This window comes from Salmo trutta, chromosome 28 (genome assembly GCF_901001165.1).
Source record: "Salmo trutta chromosome 28, fSalTru1.1, whole genome shotgun sequence".
NCBI classification, from domain to species: domain Eukaryota; kingdom Metazoa; phylum Chordata; class Actinopteri; order Salmoniformes; family Salmonidae; genus Salmo; species Salmo trutta.
The window spans coordinates 42281101-42300684 of record NC_042984.1 but is presented as its reverse complement, the minus strand read 5'-3'; the positions used below and the strand labels follow the sequence as shown (position 1 = coordinate 42300684).

The window sequence follows — 19584 nt, the reverse complement described above, 5'->3', positions numbered from 1 at the left end:
AAAAACCCTTGAATGAGTAGGTGTGTCTAAACTTTTGACTGGTACTGGATATTATGCATAGCCTCTGTTTTCTTTGTTTCTCCTTCCAAGTGTCTCCAGGAATGAAGATCTATATCGACCCATTCACTTATGAGGACCCCAACGAGGCAGTGAGGGAGTTTGCCAAAGAGATTGACACCTCCTGTGTCAAGATTGAGCAAGTCATTGGCGCAGGTAAAAAATCAACCGGTGAAGGTGAAAACCCTATATACATTACAAAATATACATTATAACACATTTCAAGCTTAGTCCTGGACTAAAAAGCATTCTCAATGGAGATTCTCCATTTAAATCACTTTTAGTCCAGGACTTGACTTAATCTGTGTCTGGGAAACTGGCCCATAAAGTGTGATATTGATATACACGTGTGTATTAAACCCAATAATACATCTTGTAAGATTGTCTTACATTTAATATATCCAAGTTACAGACCCATATCATAGCACTCGGAAGTCTTATGCAGATATAGGATCTTAATTTGAGCCAGTTTGCTACAGCAGGAAAATAATCCTGCAGCAACAAGAAATGTGAATTATTATGTGGATTATAATTAATGGACATTTTTGTAAAAAAGAAATGTTAGGTCAAATCAAGTCTAAAATGTTAAAGTGGAAATGGCAAACTTTATAAGCCTTGTTAAACCTTGAATACACTACATGTTTGCAATTCCATGATTTGCAGGAAAATTTCTGCAACAGGATGATCAAATTAAGATACGGCATCTGTAGTGATGTATCAGAGCCCTTTGCTGATGCACAGTAAACCTGAACATGTTATTGTTCAGGAGAGTTTGGGGAGGTGTGCAGCGGGAACCTGCGTCTCCCCGGAAAGAGAGAGATCCTGGTGGCCATCAAGACCCTGAAGGTGGGCTACACAGAGCGCCAGAGGCGGGACTTCCTATCTGAGGCGTCCATCATGGGCCAGTTTGACCACCCCAACATCATCCACCTGGAGGGTGTGGTCACCAAGAGCGCCCCCGTCATGATCATCACTGAGTTCATGGAGAACGGATCGCTGGACTCCTTCCTCAGGGTCAGTAGGTCAATGGGCCTCAACGTAGGGCATCTCAATACGCTGGAGAGATCTTTTCTCCTTTCCTTCCTTCTTCCAGACACTTCAGGTTCAAACACAGTAGGTTGCTTTCCCCTGTCTTGTCTTTTTGGATCAGTGCAAGTAAAAGGAAAGGTGACTAAGTTAGAAGTGGAGAACCTAAGGGCTGGATCTCTGCCTATTCTCCTGAGTGAATTTCGGAGATAATAAATATGACAGCATTTAAATTATACAGTGACCTTCAGAAAGTATTCATACCCCTTGACTTATTCCACATTTTGTTGTGTTATAGCTTGAATTCAAAATGTATTGTTTTTGTTTTACTCATCTAAAAAGAATACTCCATAATGACAAAGTGAAAACATAATTTTTTGCTAATTTATTGAAAATGAAATATATGTCATTCACATAAGTCTTCACACCTCTGAGTCAATACTTTGTAGATGCACCTTTGGTGGCGATTACAGCTTTGAGTCATCTTGGGTATGTCTGTATCAGCTTTGCACATCTGGATTTGGGGATTTTCTTCCATTCTTCCCTGCAGATTTTCTCAAGCTCTGTTAGGTTGGATGGGAAGCAGTGGTGAACAGCATTCTTCAAGTATTTTCAAAGTTTTTCAATGGGTTTCAAGTCTGGACTTTGGCTGGGCCACTCATTGACTTTCACATCCTTGTTCTGAAGCCTTTCCAGTGTTGCTTTGGATGTATGCTTGGGGTCCTTGTCCTGTTGGAACATAAATCTTCGCCCCAGTCTAAGGTCATTTACACTCTGAAGCAGGTTCTCATCAAGGATTTGCCTGTATTTGACTCCATTCATTGTTCCCTCTATCCTTTACCAGTCTCCCATCCCCTGCCGCTAAAAAGAATCCCCATTGCTTCACGGAAGGGATGGTGTTAGACGGTGATGAGCTGTGTCTGGTTTTCTCCAGACATTGCGCTTTGCATTCAGGCCAAAGAGTAAAATGTTTGTTTCATCAGACCACAAAATCTTTTGCCTAATGCTTTCACATGCCTTTTTGCAAACTCCAGGTGTGGTGTCATATGCCTTTTTCTCAGGAGTGGCTTCCACCTGGCTGCACTCCCATAAAGCCTAAATTGGTTCAGTGCTATAGAGACTGTTGTCCTTCTGGTAGGTTCTCTCATCTCAGCCAAGGAACTCTGTAGTTATGTCAGAGTGGTCATTGGGTTCTTGGTCACCTCCCTGACCAAGGTCCTTCTTGCCCATTTGCTCAGTTTGGTCGCACGGCCAGCTCTAGGCGGAGTCTGGGTAGTTCCATATTTGTTCCATTTCCCAACAATGGAGACCACTGTGCTCTTGGAAACTTTCAACACTATAAATTGTTTTATACCCTTCCCCAGATATTTGCCTCATCACAATTCTCGGAGATCTACGGACAGTTTCTTGGATTTGATGGTATAGTTTCTGCTCTGACCTGTGCTGTCAACTGTGGGACATTATATAGACAGATGTGTTTCTTTCTAAATCATGTCCAAACAATTGAATTGGTCACAGGTGGACTCTAATCAAGTTGTTGTGACATCTCAAGGATGATTAAAGGGGTGTGAATACTTATGTAAATAAGATATTTCTGTATTTAATTTTCTATAAATATGCAAACATTTCTAAAAACACATTTTCACTTTGTCATTATGGGTCATTGTGTGTAGATGGGTGAGATGTTTGTTTTTCATTTATTTTGAATTCAGTCTGTAACACAACAAAATGTGGAATAAGTCAAAGGGTATGACTACTTTCTGAAGGCACTGTATCACAGTAACCAGACAGTGGATAAGTATCTCTTATCGACTACAGATTTTTCAACTACAACTATGTTTCTACATCAAGAACACAGTGGCTGTCTCTCCTCTGCATCAACACTTTATAGCTTTCTTGTTTTTGATTCGCTGTAGTGTGCCCCTCCGGGTTGGGCCCAGGTGTGAGGTGTGCGGAGTTGGCTTAGTTAGATCAGGTGAGCTCACAGATCCAGATGAGGATTAACCAGACGCTAAATTTTGTGCGGCTAACAACGCCTGGAAACTAATATGAGAACCAGCATCATTTTTTGAGAACGTGTACCGTACGCCTGAGCACATTTCAGAGAGTACAGCATAAAACATAACATAACAAACATAGCATAACATAGCACAGCATAACATATAGCAATATAACATTTCTGTATTTTTTTAGCAAAATGACGGGCAGTTCACAGTGATCCAACTGGTGGGCATGCTGCGTGGCATAGCAGCGGGCATGAAGTACCTGAATGACATGAACTACGTGCACCGGGACCTGGCCGCCCGCAACATCCTGGTCAATAGCAACCTGGTGTGTAAGGTGTCTGACTTCGGGCTCTCGCGCTTTCTGGAGGATGACACATCAGATCCCACTTACACCAGCGCCCTGGTGAGTGTGGCTCTGTCCCAATATCCATACTTCCATACTGTGTAGTATGAAGCAATGTATTTTGGGCATGTCAGACCCCACAACCACCAGTGTCCTGGTGAGTATGGCTCTGTACCATTCATAGGAATATATTATATTTCTATGGTTCCAATATACAGACTAGAATACCACTTATTATGAAGCAATGTATTGGGCGTGCATTGTAAGTGGTATGCTAGTATGGAACTGTATCAGGTTTAAGATTATGCATATAGGATGCATTCTAAGTCTAAAGTGGGTTCTTCTTCTCGTCTCCGTCCTTTCATCGCCACTGATTTTCAAGTATAGGACACAGGAAAGCAATATCACAGTTGCTTGAAGGGATACTTTGAGATTCTGGCAATGAAGGCCTTTATCTACTTCTCCAGAGTCAAATTAACTTGTGGATACCATTTTTATGGATCTGCATCCAGTATGAAGGAAGTTAGAGGTAGTTTCTCGAGTCAATGCTAACTAGCTATGCACTAACGCTAGTAAGCAACTTCCTTCAAACTGCAGAGACATCAAAATGGTATCCACGAGTTCATCTGACTGGGGAAGTAGATAAAGATCAACATTGCCAAAATCCTGAAGTATCCCTTTAACAAAGAATTTGCTTTCAACTGTCCAGTGCTATTAGATCAGTGCAGATGAAGTTAATGGAGATGAGGAAACAACTATTACTTCTTGAGACTATTAAGATCCACCCACAACCTAGGTATTATTTGCAGCCTGCAGTCCATTTTTGACCCTACTCCTGAGTGTGCACTCAACAACAAAAAAAGCAAGGAAGACCAAGGGAATTAAAAAGCCTTTATTTGTTCAATGAAACAATATTTTTTATAAGACGCGTATCGGCAGCATGGCCTTCATCAGGGAGTTCTCCGAAATGTGTCAGAGTTTTCAAATATTTGTTATTTAACCCCTTTTAACCAAAGAGCACCTTTTATTTACAAATACCTACTGTACTAGTGTGTTATCTGGAGGCACTTCCTTCCTCTTTTTTGTACTCCTTCTTATAGTTTTAAAAGAAATTGACAAGTTTAAGAAATATGGTGGAAACTGACATTAAGTCGCTCTGGAATTAGAGTGTTTGCTAAATTACTTGCGCCAATCCAATACTTCTAAATGCATATGGAGAGTGATCGAGTGCACAGTCCTGACTGAAGGGTAGAGAATTGGTACGCAACACTTGTCTGTCTTTCCAGGGAGGGAAGATCCCTATCCGATGGACTGCCCCGGAAGCCATCCAGTACAGGAAGTTCACCTCCTCCAGTGATGGGTGGAGCTACGGCATCGTCATGTGGGAGGTGATGTCATACGGAGAGAGGCCCTACTGGGACATGAGTAATCAAGATGTGAGTATCCAGGAGTCATCGTCTCTCTCTCTCTCTCTCTCTCTCTCTCTCTCTCTCTCTCTCTCTCTCCATCTCTCTCTCCATCTCTCTCCATCTCTCTCTCCATCTCTCTCTCTCCATCTCTCTCTCTCTCTCTCTCTCTCTCTCTCTCTCTCTCTCTCTCTCCATCTCTCTCTCCATCTCTCTCTCTCCCTCTCTCTCTCTCTCTCTCTCTCTCTCTCTCTCTCTCTCTCTCATGACTTGACAGGATATCTTTGATTCACACTATTTGAGGGGGAAAAAAATTCTACACCACCTTTACTCCACACACATAGTACAGAGCTCTCCCTCGCCCTCCATTTGGCAAATCGGACCATAACTCTATCCTCCTGATTCCTGAGTACAAGCAAAAATGTAAACAGGTAGCACCAGTGACTCGGTCTATAAAAAAGTGGTCAGATGAAGCAGATGCTAAACTACAGGACTGGAATATGTTCCGGGATTATTCCGATGGCATTGAGGAGTACATCACATCAGTCACTGGCTTCATTACAGTTTTTCTCAATTGCTAAAACACAATTTCTGAAACCTTGCTCCATTTCCTGAAAACATTAAACACAAAACCTCATCTTCAAGCACTATTTACATAACCTCTGACTCCTCTCGCAAAATGAAATATTCACCTCAAAACAGCTTTACTTGTGTTCAAAATCAAACACTGCTCTCAAATCATAAACAAAGTGATCAAAATGATATACACTCTCAAGCAGTCAGTGAACAATACACCGAAAAATAGAAAACACATTGTTCAAAACATACAATTCTCAGGGAGAAGTACATTTTTAATCTAAAAAAATGCATATTTTTCCGTCATTGTCTTTTGATGAACGAAAACATGTTCTATCTTAGTAGCTCAAAATTGATCAGAAATTACTACTCTGCTTTGCTCTTTGCTCTTTTGTTTTTTGTTCTTCCTCCTCCTTGTACCCCTATTTATACAGTACTGTACCCTGCATCTCACACACTTGTCCTTTGTCTCTGTGATACTGTAATTCTTGTTCTTTGTTGATATGAACCTGCAACCAGTCAAAATCTATTGAGCAGTCAGTACTGTTAATAAATGGAAAGCACAATGTTCAGGGAAATACCATTTGTCCATTATACAGCCTATAATGCACTGTACTACAGTATACAATACTAAAAGGGACAAAAATCAAAGGAGTAAACGTGATCAATGTGCTTCTTCTTGTCTTTGGGCTGGGTCAGGCCAGAGCACTTCGTCGACATCACAAGCAATATTGTCCCTCCTGAGGCAACGGGGGAAGAAGCCTCTTGTGTGCCGTATCCAGCCCTGACATGATTCCTCACCTATATCACCACAGGCTAAATCCATGGCTTGCAGCAGATTTACTCTGGTGTAGGGTTGCCTATCATACACTTTTCATCTCCAAGAGGAGAAAAACTCCTCAATCGGATTCAGGAAAGGCGAGTATGGAGGGAGGTACAAGTTCATAAACTGCCCATTGATGTTAAACCATTCCCTTACCTGAGCAGCTCGGTGGAAACGGACATTGCCCCACACTATCACATAGGTGGGAATGGGATTCTCATTTAGCTCTTGACCCTGCTGCTCTTGAACCTGCTGTTCAAATAAAATATCTCTTAGATTGGCAATAAATGTTAGAAGGTGCTGGGTGTTATATGGCCCGAGTGTAACATGGTGATGTAGAACACCATGGTTGCTGATAGCAGCACAGATTGTGACATTGCCACCTCGTTGACCAGGGACTTCAACAATGGCCCGCTGTCCAATCATGTTTCGGCCTCTCCTTCTCCTCTTTGTTAGATTGAAACCTGCTTCATTGACAAAGATGAACTCATGGGGTCTGTCCAAGGATTCCAAGTCAAATATTGTCTGTGTAGAAATACAATATACTGTATGTAGGATTTTGTAAGTCGTACAGAGACAGTGCTATTCTGTAGAGTACAATTAGGCCTACTGTATGCACTTCTGATTCACATACATTGTATGTACTGAAGAGTAATGTCATTCACATAGTATGTGTCAGTACTGCAGACAATCTGGATTACAGTAAATGTTTCTGAATGTACACTTACTTGCACATACTGAGCTCGCAGTTCTTTCACCCTTGGTGAGTTGCGCTCAAAAGGTACTCTGTATACTTGTTTCATTCGCATCCTGTTACGATGGAGGACACGGTCAATAGTGGAAATGCTCACACTGTCGATTCCCTGGAAGTGTGTGTTGTCTTGTATCACTCGTTCCTGGATTTCTCTAAGTCGTATTGCATTATCTTGAAGGACCATGCCAACTATAACGGCCTCTTGCTCCCGAGTGAATATAGCTGTCCTTCCACCTGCATGTGGCAGCCTTGCAATTCTACAAAAAGTAGTTGTGCAGTTACAAAACATATTCATGCAGTACAATACATACAGTGATTAACTTTACAAATATCTATTCAAACAGCTGCATATAGTGTAGTACAGTAAATTTGCAATTACAAAAATACAGTAGTATACTGTACCTGTTCTCTTTTCTGAATGTCCTTACTATGGTGGATACAGAAAATCGGCTAAAATTGGGTTGCACTCTAAGTCCTGCTTCCCTCATTGTCAGTCCATAGACATGAACATGGTCTATAACTGTTGCTCGAATTTCATCAGATATTTCCACTCTTTGTCTTCCTCTTCATCCTCCTCTTCCTCTTTCTTGCCCTCCTCCTCCTCCTCTTCCTCCTCGTCGCCCACCTCGCATACGCACTCGTCCTCGTCCTCTCACATTGTTTCTTCTATCCATTCTCAGACTTTCTCCTTCCCACCTTCAACAACCTGTTTGCTCTCTGGACTGGCTGATATTGGTTGTGTCGCATCATTTGAAACAGGTTAAATCAATTTTGAGTGGTTGTGTTCAGTCAATGACATGAGTTCTCTATTTGTATTTGATTCTTGCCACTTGTGTTTACCAGTATGGATGACATGTGCATTAGAGTGCAGAATGTGTTTTGAGAATGAGAATGTGTTTAGAGTTTTGCTGAAAAGTGAGATCTGCAAATTGTGTTTTACCATGTGAAATGGTTTAAGGTATTGACAACAGACTGCCTAATTAGCTAAATGAGTCCAGGCAACTGAGAACTTTGTTCAGCCAATGGGTTTTAGTGTTTTAGCAATTGAGAAAAACTGTAATAAGTGCATCGAGTTCGTCATCCCCACAGTGACTGTATGTACATACCCCAACCAGAAGCCATGGATTACAGACAACATTCGCACTGAGCTAAATGGTAGAGCTGCCACTTTCAAGGAGCGGGACTCTAACCCGGAAGCTTATAAGAAATCCCGCTATGCCCTCCATCAAACAGGCTAAGCATCAATACAGGACTAAGTTTGAATTGTACTACACCGGCTCTGACACTCGTCGGATGTGGCAGGGTTTGCTACCAACCAGTAGCGGTCACGTCTGTAGCCATGAAGTGCTTTGAAAGGCTGGTCATGGCTCACATCAACACCATTATCCTAGAAACCTTAGACACACTCCAATTTGCATACCACACCAACAGATCCACAGATGATGAAATCCCTATTGCACTCCACACTGCCCTTTCCCACCTGGACGAAAGGAACACCTATGTGACAATGTTATTCATTGACTACAGCTCAGTGTTCAACACCATAGTGCCCTCGAAGCTCACCACTAAGCTAAGGACCCTGGGATTAAACACCTTCCTCTGCAACTGGATCCTGGACTTCCTGATGGGCCGCCCCCAGGTGGTAAGGGTAGGTAACAACACATCCGCCACGCTGATCCTCAACGTAGGGGCCCCTTAGGGGTGCGTGCTCAGTCCCCTCCTGTACTCACTGTTTATTCATGACTGCACAGCCAGGCACGACTCCAACACCCTCATTAAGTTTGCTGATGTCACAACAGTGGTAGGCCTGATCACCGACAACGATGAGACAGCCTATAGGGAGGAGGTCAGAGACCTGACCGTGTGGTGCAAGGACAACAACCTCTCCCTCAACTTGATCAAGACAAAGCAGATGATTGTGGACTACAGGAAAAGGAGGACCAAGCACGACCCCCTTCTCATTGACGGGGCTGTAGTGGAGCAGGTTGAGAGTTCCTTGGCGTCCAATCACCAACAAACTGACATGGTCCAAGCACACCAAGGCAGTCGTGACAAGGGCACAACAAAACCTATTCCCCCTCAGGAGCTTCCTGTCATCCAGGACCTCTATACCAGGCGGTGTCAGAGGAAGCCCCTAAAAATTGTCAAAGACTCCAGCCACCCTAGTCATAGACTGTTCTCTCTGCTACTGCACGGCAAGCGGTACCGGAGTGCCAAGTCTAGGTCCAAGAGGCTTCTAAACAGCTTCTACCCACAAGCCATACGACTCCTGAACAGCTAATCAAATGGCTACCCAGACTATTTGCATCCCCCCCAGACACTGCTGCTACTCTCTGTTATTATCTATGCATAGCCACTTTAATAACTCTATCTACATGTACATTATTACCTCAATTACCTATAGCCCCGCTATTGTTATTTACTGCTGCTCTTTAATTATTTGTTATTCTTATCTCTTATTTTTTTAGGGATTTTCTTAAAACTGCATTGTTGGTTAAGGGCTTTGTAAATAAGCATTTCACTGTAAGGTCTAACTACACCTGTTGTAGTTGGTGCATGTGACAAATACAATTTGATTTGATTTGCAATGTGTGTATGGTAGACTAGCAGCAGAACAAAGACATAAAGTGACCTCCAAAAGTATTGGGACGGTAAAACATTTTTGTTGTTGTTTTGGCTCTGTACTCAAGCACTTTATATTTGAAATCATACAAAGACTCCGAAGTTAAACTGCAGACGGCCAGCTTTAATTTGAGGGTATTTTCATCCATTATTGAATGAACCGTTTAGAAATTACAATACTTTTTGTACATAGTCTCGCCATTTTAGGGGACCAAAAGTATTGGGAAAATTCACTGATATGTGTATTAAAGTAGTAAAAAGTGATGTATTTGGTCCCATATTCATAGCACCCAATGACTACATCAAGTTTGTGACTCTACAGCTTTGTTGGATGCATTTTCTGTTTGTTTCGGTTGTGTTTTAGATGATTTTGAGCACAATAGAAATGAACGGTGTCATTTTGGAGTCACTTTTATTGTAAATAAGAATAGAATAAGTTTATGAACACATCTATATTAATGTGGTTGCTACCATGATTGCGAATAGTCCTGACTGAATTGTGAATAATGATGACTGAGAAAGTTATAGATGCACAAATATCATACCCCCAAAAAAATGCAAACCTCCCCTGTTCTTGTAATGTCTTAGGCCTGTAGTTCCATCGTATTTTTTTATTTAACTAGGCAACAAGTTGTTATTTACAATGATGGCCTACCCTGGCCAAACCCTCCCTTAACCCAGAAGACCCTGAGCCAGTTGCGCCCTATGGGACTCGCGATCAATGCCAGTTGTGATACAGCCCGGGATCGAACCAGGGTCTGTAGTGGCACCTCTAGCACTGAGATGCAGTGCCTTAGACCCCTGCACCACTCGGGAGTTATACATACTATATACATTTTATAGACAGTCTATTTTAGAATAGTTCTATTTTGTTTGTTTTTACTCCTGTCCTTCCTCTACCCTCAACTGCTCCCATCTATCTCTAAACACCATCCATATTGGATTTCTATTTGCCATATATTTTGTTGTGATGTTTCACCAAAATCCTGAACCTTTCTATTCTCATTGTTTCCACAGATTGTAAATTTAAAATAAGCATTTTTGCTATTTCTATTTGCCATATATTTTTCAACTGTTAGCATGTCTTGGAGGTTATGATATTTGTACGTCTGTTACTTTCTCACGTATCATTATTCATGATTAATTCACGACTATCCGTAATCTATTCTTATTTACAATAAATGTGTCTCCAAAATGACAAAGTACATTATTTACCATTCATTTCTACTGGGTACAAAATAATCAGAAACACAACCAAAACAAACAGCAAATGCATCCAACCAATTTGTAGAGTCACAAGCTTGATATAGTCATTGCGTGCTATGAATATGGGACCAAATATTTAACTGTTTACGATGTTAATACACATATAAATGAATTTGTCCCAATACTTTTGGTTCCCTAAAATGGGGGGACTATGTACAAAAAGTACTGTAATTTCTAAACGTTCACCTGATATAGATGAACATAACCTCATGTTAAAGCTGACAGTCTGCACTTTAACCTCATAGTTATTGTATCACTTCAAATATGTCGCTGTCCCAATACTTTTAGGAGGAGCGATCGAGACACATACAGATAGAGACAGTCTCACTATACTTACTATACATTTGATTCAGGCACTTTAAACCACACGGGGAGACCAACAACTTAGGTCAAGGCCTCTTTGATTTCTAAATCATCATTTATATTCATTTTCATATCAATCTGTGCCAATGCCCTGTAGGTTATCAATGCCATAGAACAGGACTACCGGTTGCCCCCGCCCATGGACTGCCCTAGTGCCCTGCACCAGCTCATGCTGGACTGCTGGCAGAAGGACCGCAACAATCGGCCCAAGTTCAGCCAGATTGTCAATAACCTGGACAAGATGATCCGCAACCCCAACAGTCTGAAGGCCACGACGCCGCTGTCATCAAGGTAAGGCACTCACGGGCTGTATGTCAGTCATCTGAATTGGCATCCACCCTTTCCTCATCTCCTTTCCTCAGTGACGACCATTCATCTCAGAGGCCTATCCATCACTGTTTATTTGTCTTTTCTCCTTGTCTTTTGGGGTTTGTTTGGGTTCTCACTGGGTTGTCATTGTTTTTTTTGTGGGGTTCTCACTTGGTTGTCATTTGGTTTGTTTGGGTTCTCACTTGGTTGTCATTGGATTTGTTTGGGTTCTCACTGGGTTGTCATTTGGTTTGTTTGGGTTCTCACTGGGTTGTCATTGGATTTGTTTGGGTTCTCACTGGGTTGTCATTTGGTTTGTTTGGGTTCTCACTGGGTTGTCATTTGGTTTGGGTTCTCACTGGGTTCCTCTCCTGTTCCTAGTGTTCACCTACCTCTGCTGGACCGCAGCACGCCTGACTTCTCCAGCTTCAGCACCGTGGACGAGTGGCTGGATGCCATCAAGATGGGCCAGTACAAGGAGAACTTTGCCAACGAGGACTTCACCAGCTTCGACGTGGTCTCCCAAATGACCATGGAGTAAGTGAACCTCCCCAGACTGCTAAATGTGTCCTGGACTGTGCTAAATGCATCCCAGACTGTGCTAAATGCATCCCAGACTGTGCTAAATGCATCCCAGACTGTGCTAAATGCATCCCAGACTGTGCTAAATGCATCCCAGACTGTGCTAAATGTGTCCCGGACTGTGCTAAATGTGTCCTGGACTGTACTAAATGTGTCCTGGACTGTGCTAAATGTGTCCTGGACTGTGCTAAATGTGTCCTGGTGGACTGTGCTAAATGTGTCCTGGAGTGTACTAAATATGTCCTGGACTGTGCTAAATGTGTCATAGACTCAGTGTTGTGTCACTGACTGCTCTCTCTCTCCACAGGGACATCCTCCGAGTAGGGGTGACCCTAGTGGGCCACCAGAAGAAGATCCTTAACAGTGTCCAGTCTATGCGGGCCCAGATGAATCAGATCACCTCCGTTGAGGTCTGACCTCTGATGTCTAGACAGGGAGAACACTGGACTGGACCAGACCCCCAGCCTGGTCTCCCTGTCAGACTGTGACCCCCATCCCCATCAGCCCCCCTTCTCTAGACCGCACTCCCATGAGTTCAGTCAACAGTCGGCAGCCTGTACTTTATGGTCAGTCTGGTCAGTCTGCAGCCGTGCTCAGCGTGTATTCAGTCCACAACCACTGCCCCTCCTATGTTCAGTCTGTATCTAGCTGTGCTGAGTCTACGACTGTCCAGACTCTGTCCAGATTTTGTCCAGTTTCCAACTGCAGTCTGTCTCTGTTGATTGCACGGCTGTAGCCCCTCCTTGTTTTTGTAGTAGGACATTGTTTACAGTCTTTTGGTTGGATATGATTTCTACTGGTCCCCAGTCTAAAACTCATCAACAGACGGGCCTTTAAAAGGGATATTAAGAGAAGGTTGGGACAAGACTTCATATAACTTTACTCGCATCTTTCACATTGAGATTCTGAGGGTATCAGTGACTTTAACAGTAGGACCAGTACTCTGAACGGAGTGTATGATGTACTGGATAGTGAATAGGACAACTGTCAGACTCCCATACAGTTCCATAGACTTTATGGATGTGAAATGAAATGACTCATCTTCGGGAAGAGTCTCTCCCGTGAGAACAAACTTACCATCCTTGTGCATAATGCTCTCATTTGACAGTTTGAAAATTGTGGTGATTATATTACTGTTTGCTACCTACCTTCACTTCCGTTCTCTTGAAAAAAAAACTTTGAACACACATTACTTCCAACAGCCCAAATGAAACATAATATAAAGTACTGTACTGTGCATGTCGTTGTCTCTTACTCTTCTGGGAATCACAGGCTGCCATAGCCACTGAACCATGTCGGCCATTTTCACTGTTTTGGAGTTCCGCTCCGTACAGTCTTTGTTTCGGTGACTCAGTTGGTATTTGTTTTTTAAATATTTGTATGTGCACCTTAATAAAGAAGTAGGATGGGCACTTCCATAAATTCTTCCATTACAAAAGTGTTGTGTGCAAAGTTTAGATTTCACTTTCCCTTTGTCCTCCTCTATGTTTAAAGGATCTCGTGTGAGTATATATTTTGGCTCTGTCATGAAAAAGCACTTGTCCTTACATTTATGGTACATACAAAATGGCTGCAATAGGTTATGCAGCCAGGTGTACTATACTGTACTTGCACAAAATGGCAGCCTCTGAAGCTCCAACCAGGTGGGGAAGAATTCCAAAGGGAGCCTGCTGGTATTTAAAAGACTTCACAGAACACTGTTGTTAATTGGTTTGTTTTTAAATGGGTTTTATAATGATATTTTGTGATTTGTTTTTATATTGCTACCTATGATCACCTTTGATGGAGCTGTGAATTGTCACGTGATCTGGGGTCATACACAGCATTCATATTGACATATGTGTATACCGTTGCCATTCATTTTTCAAAAGGTAGGACACGTGTTTATGATTCGTCAGAGAAAAGTGGGGACTTTTTAAAGAAATGGATGAAAGGTCATTTGGTTTTCTTTTGTACTGAGAAATAGGGTATGCCTCTTTTTCATATTGTGCCAGCACAAATCCCAAGTTTACACATTTATACTCCATCCATAACATACTGTACTTGAGGTTCAGGGATTAGAAACAATTTTTAACTCAAATAGACACTGGTCAAACCAGGATGATGCAACCCTCTGTTCCTTGAGTGCGATAGTGTTTGCATGCTTCCATTGTCTCCGCACTTCATGGATAAATCACCATCAGTCATTCCGTAGGTCATCTCACATACTGTAGCATTTAATAGGTATGAATATGGTACTAATTAGGATACACCTCAATGAGAAACATTTGACCATTTACTGCTGGTAATGGAGTTATTAAAGTGTTATACTGTTACTACCCAACCAACAAACTCTGCTGCCTCTCTGGGGGAAAAAAAGTCATTTCCAATTTCGATAAATAGGGATATGTTCTTCTGCAGTTCTTCCCAGATACATTGTCCTCGTCATATTGTTCTCTATCAATAGCTTCTCAACTGGGTATAGTGTGCATTATGTGGAATTATGTCCATGTGTGGAAAGCTATGTTAATTGATCATGCAGGATAGCCCCAGACACTATTATTTTACTTAGTTTTATAGGCCTGCCGCAACAAGGGGGGAGGCAATGTACTATACAAGATTTGAATTTCTAAATTAAGGAAGACAATCATACAAATATGATTTGTAACAACAACAAAAAAATCATACAAAAACTGTTTTGCTGCTGTCAACAAATACACTCAGAGCCTGCCATCTCTGAGTGAGTGTCATTTGCAAGCAAAAGAAACCAAAATGGACGCTTCTTCTGTAACTCAATATAGCTGTGACCTCTATATGAGCACATTTACTTTTTTGACATTTTAGGTGTTTAAAAATAACTCAAACACTGTACACTGTGCTAAGCTCATTCCCTCTGCTGGTCCCATGTTAAACCTGCACTATTACCGTACCTCTATACCTTTATAGTACCTTTATAGTACCCTTTTCACACTCTTCCACCTTTGTCCTTCGTCCTTTGGGTGTCCCTAAAGACACATAGGGTCTGCCAACCCCCCCCCCCCCCCCTTCCAGTTCTAACCACTGTGATTGCATTGGGACATTTCATTTTCTGTACAAATGTACATTGACTGTAACCCTGTGAATGATGTAACAATTTTAATTATTTGTAATATTGTTAATTGTCTATTTTATAAAAAAAAAGAACAAAACAAAAGAAAACAACAATTACGACAACAAACTGGAAGCCGGTAGCAACTGTCTTCTATAAATAAAAAAAGGTTACATTCAAAGAACTTGTATTTTCTTAAAACACCTTTTCCCTTTATCTTGCATTAAATATACATTTCCTCAACTGTAAACTAACTGTAAAATAACAGCTACAATTTTGTGCAAACACTTTGGAAATCTGGTCCTTAGTCTGTAAAGAACACATTGAACAGAAGGGGGAAGTAGAGATCACTCTAGGATTTTGTCGAACAATGTTACTTGTTTGTTTGTTTTTGCAAAGCTATTTTTCTGAGGGAATTGGTGAGCATTTTCCTGAAGTCTGTTTAGTCTTTTATCAGAACACAATATTATTGTAATTACATTTCCGAATACAAGGCAAAGAACACTTGATTTCAAGTTGTCCATGAACAGTTTTCTTTCACCCACTAGATCATTCTGGGGTCATGTGTGCTTTCTGAGAGAGGACTTTCAGTCTTTACTATCGAATGTAAACAAACTGCGAAATATACGTACATCTGGCAATGTAACAGATGTAGCTGCAATTTTTCTCTACTAGATTAGGGATTTCCTCATCTGAGGACACTCAAATACTCCTTTATTTCTGCCACATAATCTGGGTAAGTGTGTCCCATTTCTCAGAAGGCACATTAAACTACATCCTCGAAAGCGCAAATGCACTGGTTAGGGTCCTACTGTGCACCATTGTTTAGCACACCACCAATCCTCAATATGCCCAGTGTGTGCCTGCCTGCCTGCCTGTCTAACTTTCCACAGTGGCACTCCTCCTATGGGCCCAAGCTTTCTGTCCTTGACAGTCACCCACTCCTGGCCAACAGCCAGCGGGCACAGTCACACCTGCCAACGTGCAACTACAGATGTCACAGCTGCTCCCTATGGTCTTGGATGCTTTGGACACTTGGAGAACAGACCGTCGGAAAGTGGGATGACATTTGCGGTGTGTGTCCTGTGTGCCTGGCAGGCTGTCTGCTTTTCCATGGCACCACCCTGCCTCCCAGCCCTGTATGTGCCAAACACCATGCTCTGACCCAGGGTGCCAAACACCACGCTACACTGACATTTATCATTTATTTACATGCTCAACCTAGACTGTATGGGGGAAACACATTAGCCGATTTTCACTTGATAGGGCTCCAGTGGTCCCTGCAGGGAAGCCACCTTGAAAGAACACTGACTTATCAACTTGTCAATAACAATAATAAAATCTGTGCTGGTGCCAATGAAATGAGCAATTTATGGTAATGTATGTAGCGTTTGAGAGTTGTTTCGATTGCTAAATATCTTGAGCTACGCTTCTTTGAATTGAAATGAGATGAGATCATACTTCATTGTCTGGTTGCATAGAAATTTGCTGTGCATCTAAATGATTTGCTTCATATCTTAAAATAAATGATTGTATTTCATTTTCTAAGATACAACCAACTATCTGTCATATATTCTTGACCAAGGGGACAGACGAGCAAGACATTAACCAGACAGAAGATACTATGTTTGGGTATTGTGTCGATGTTAAGGCTGATGGTCAAATATTGTAAAAGCTCTAATGAGCCAGTGTTCACATAATGGATGATTATGTTGATAAAACATAATCTTATAAAAATATTTTAGACAAAAGCCTATAAAAAATAATAGACTCCAAAAATATTTGGGACAATTCTTCTTTTCCTTAAAGGGGCAATCTGTAGTTGCTATAGATGTTGCATCTTAATTTGAGCCAGTTTGCTACAGCAGGAAAATAAGCCTGCAGCAACTCCTGATTGGCACAGTGGTCTAAGGCACAGTAAGTCAGTGCAAGTGGTGTCACTACAGTCCCTGGTTCGAATCCAGGCTGAGTCACATCCAGCTGTGATTCATAGGGTGTTGTCCGTGTTTGGCTGGGGTAGGCTGTCATTGTAAATAAGAATTTGTTTTTAACTGACTTGCTTACTTAAAAAATGTGAGAATCAAGTCTGAAATTTAGAAGTGGAAATTACAAACTTCAGAAGCCTTTTTAAACCTCAAATACACTACAAGTTATCCATTTCCTGCATTTCAGGAAGGTTCTCATGCAACACGTTGATCAAATTAGTATCCTACATCTGTACATCTATTTTGTTACTTATAAATTAATGATTTGTACCCATTGATTCTTGAAGAATATAATTTATACATGCCTCATGAGCTTAGTTCAACATTTGTACCCCATCAGAACCCAAAATATAAGGTGGTTTTAATCCAATGTTTGTAATCAAATTAAATGTAAACGAACGCTGTATAGCCTCAAAACATGGTTAAAACTATAACTATTTTGATATAATGGATGCTGCGTCCTTGCATCCATAACTGTGTCTATGGATTTCAGAGTGGTTACATTTCTCCAGTCCCCGGGGTTAGAGAGCAACTGGTTACCCTACTAGCAAAAATATTGTAATCAGATTACAGATACTTATGAAAAACTACATGATTAGTTCTTGGATTACTTTTAAATTCAGAAAGAATGTTTGTGAAAAAATACATTACGTCTTTTTGTTTTCTCAATGACATTCAATTCGGCATTGAAAGAAAACACACGTTTAAATTTGTTCCACATGAGTGAGTCTGACCACAAATCAGAGACCACTATGATGACACACCAAATGTGTTTGATGAATCCCTTTTGTCCAATTCTAATGCCTCATAAGGGGAAAGTATTCCAAAATTAACTGAAAGCAATCAGATTACGTTACTGCGTCGGAGTAATCCAAAAATGATGTTACTGATTACAATTTTGGACAGGTAACTAGTACATATAACAGATTACATTTAGAAAGTAACATACCCAACCCTGCCAGCCCAATCTCTCATCTTTTTACGGAAACAGGGGCGGGGAAGGTGCTTTATTATTGTTTCAACTGCAAAATACCTCTTTAACGGTTTGTACAGGAGTACCATGGCAATGAAGTATCACTTATTAGAATAAAAAAAATCTCCCTATGGACTTGGTTTTTATTATTCATTCTTTGTTTGTTTGGTACAGTATGTTGGTTTGTCTTGTTGGTTATTGTTTTTGTATTTTATTGGTTGTATTGTCTATGGTTTGGTGTATTATGTGGTTGTTTTGTGTTAAATAGGAAACAATGAAATAAACTGTCAAAAAGGGAACAAGACATTAGGACTGGGCACATACAAAATCCTACTGAATCTGTGCAAGTCCATTCCTGGGATTCATTGGAATTTACCCCTCTTAGTATCCATTTTGATATGTGAGGCTTTTCAGAGGATTTGCCAACATCTCTGTCACGTTTAGCTCTTTTCCATAGGTCAAAGCTGCCGTGTAAACTGATGGTAATTTCATTGGTCTGTGTTTCATGTACCAGGAAATGCTTTCGGAGGACATACTAGAATGCATTCTGTTTCTGTTTCTGTAACTGTGGTCTGGGGACATCATGTCTGACTACTGTAGCATGCAGGTAAATAGCATGTAAACAATAACAGCTGGCAAATCAGCTGCTGTTGGCAACTGAACTTGGGAACATACTGCTTAGTGTAAGGTAAAGTATTTCTGAGGACCACTGGGCTTTTGCAGTGGATGTGTTAAACTGTAGTGGATGTATAATGTATTTCTATTTATAGGATATAGTGCATTAAAGGTACTGTAGTGGATGTGTATGGTATGAGACAGCCATTCAGCTTGTTCAGTGAAGGCACGAGACAAATGCATCATGCCGCTGTGGCAAGCTGTCAAGTGATGGCATTCCTCAATATGACACTTTCAGTACATTCGTCTGTGCTGCCCAGGCGGCTTCACGCCACGGTGGATGTTTAGAGCATGTTGTTATGGCAACGGAGCTGGGATGGCTGGATCGTGCAGCACAAGGAGGCAGAGGACAGATGAGGAGGAGACGTATATGATGATGATTCCCGAGGTTCACGGCCAGGAGTCGTCAGGGTGATTTTCCTCCAGGGATTCTGGGAGCCATTTGACAACATCAAATCAAATCAAATGTATTGGTCACATACACATGGTTAGTAGATGTTATTGCGAGTGTAGCGAAATACAACATGTGAGTTGCGAATGTGATGTCAATTGGACAGCGAGCCACTGACGGTAGCTTCTGAGCACAAGAAGAAGAGGCAAACGGTTGGATACAAACACCCATGTTTTAAGTGAGTCTAGCCTTCCAATGCTAAGATACTCACATGATATTCTTCTTTTGACTCACAGACGGCGTCACTCGTTAACTGTTCTGAGGGGCGACCCTACTGCAAGTTCACACCCCCTCCTGCCT

At 41.5% G+C, this 19584-nt stretch overlaps 1 protein-coding gene across 4 annotated transcripts in view; it reads left to right on the top strand.

The window, feature by feature from the left end:
- The window catches only part of LOC115166282 (ephrin type-B receptor 2), a 57801-nt gene extending 42420 nt beyond the window's left edge, over positions 1-15381 (top strand). The window contains exons 9-15 of one of the 4 annotated variants that reach the window (XM_029720132.1): positions 100-213; positions 824-1071; positions 3277-3492; positions 4719-4868; positions 11340-11533; positions 11933-12088; positions 12441-15381. In XM_029720132.1, coding sequence (XP_029575992.1) covers positions 100-213; positions 824-1071; positions 3277-3492; positions 4719-4868; positions 11340-11533; positions 11933-12088; positions 12441-12549 — 1187 coding nt within the window. In that variant the 3' untranslated portion in view covers positions 12550-15381. Of the gene's footprint in view, positions 1-90; positions 235-823; positions 1072-3276; positions 3493-4718; positions 4869-11339; positions 11534-11932; positions 12089-12440 lie in introns of all 4 variants that reach the window. The other 3 variants (XM_029720130.1, XM_029720131.1, XM_029720128.1) reach the window with 3 other exon arrangements.
- Positions 15382-19584: the final 4203 nt, after the last annotated feature.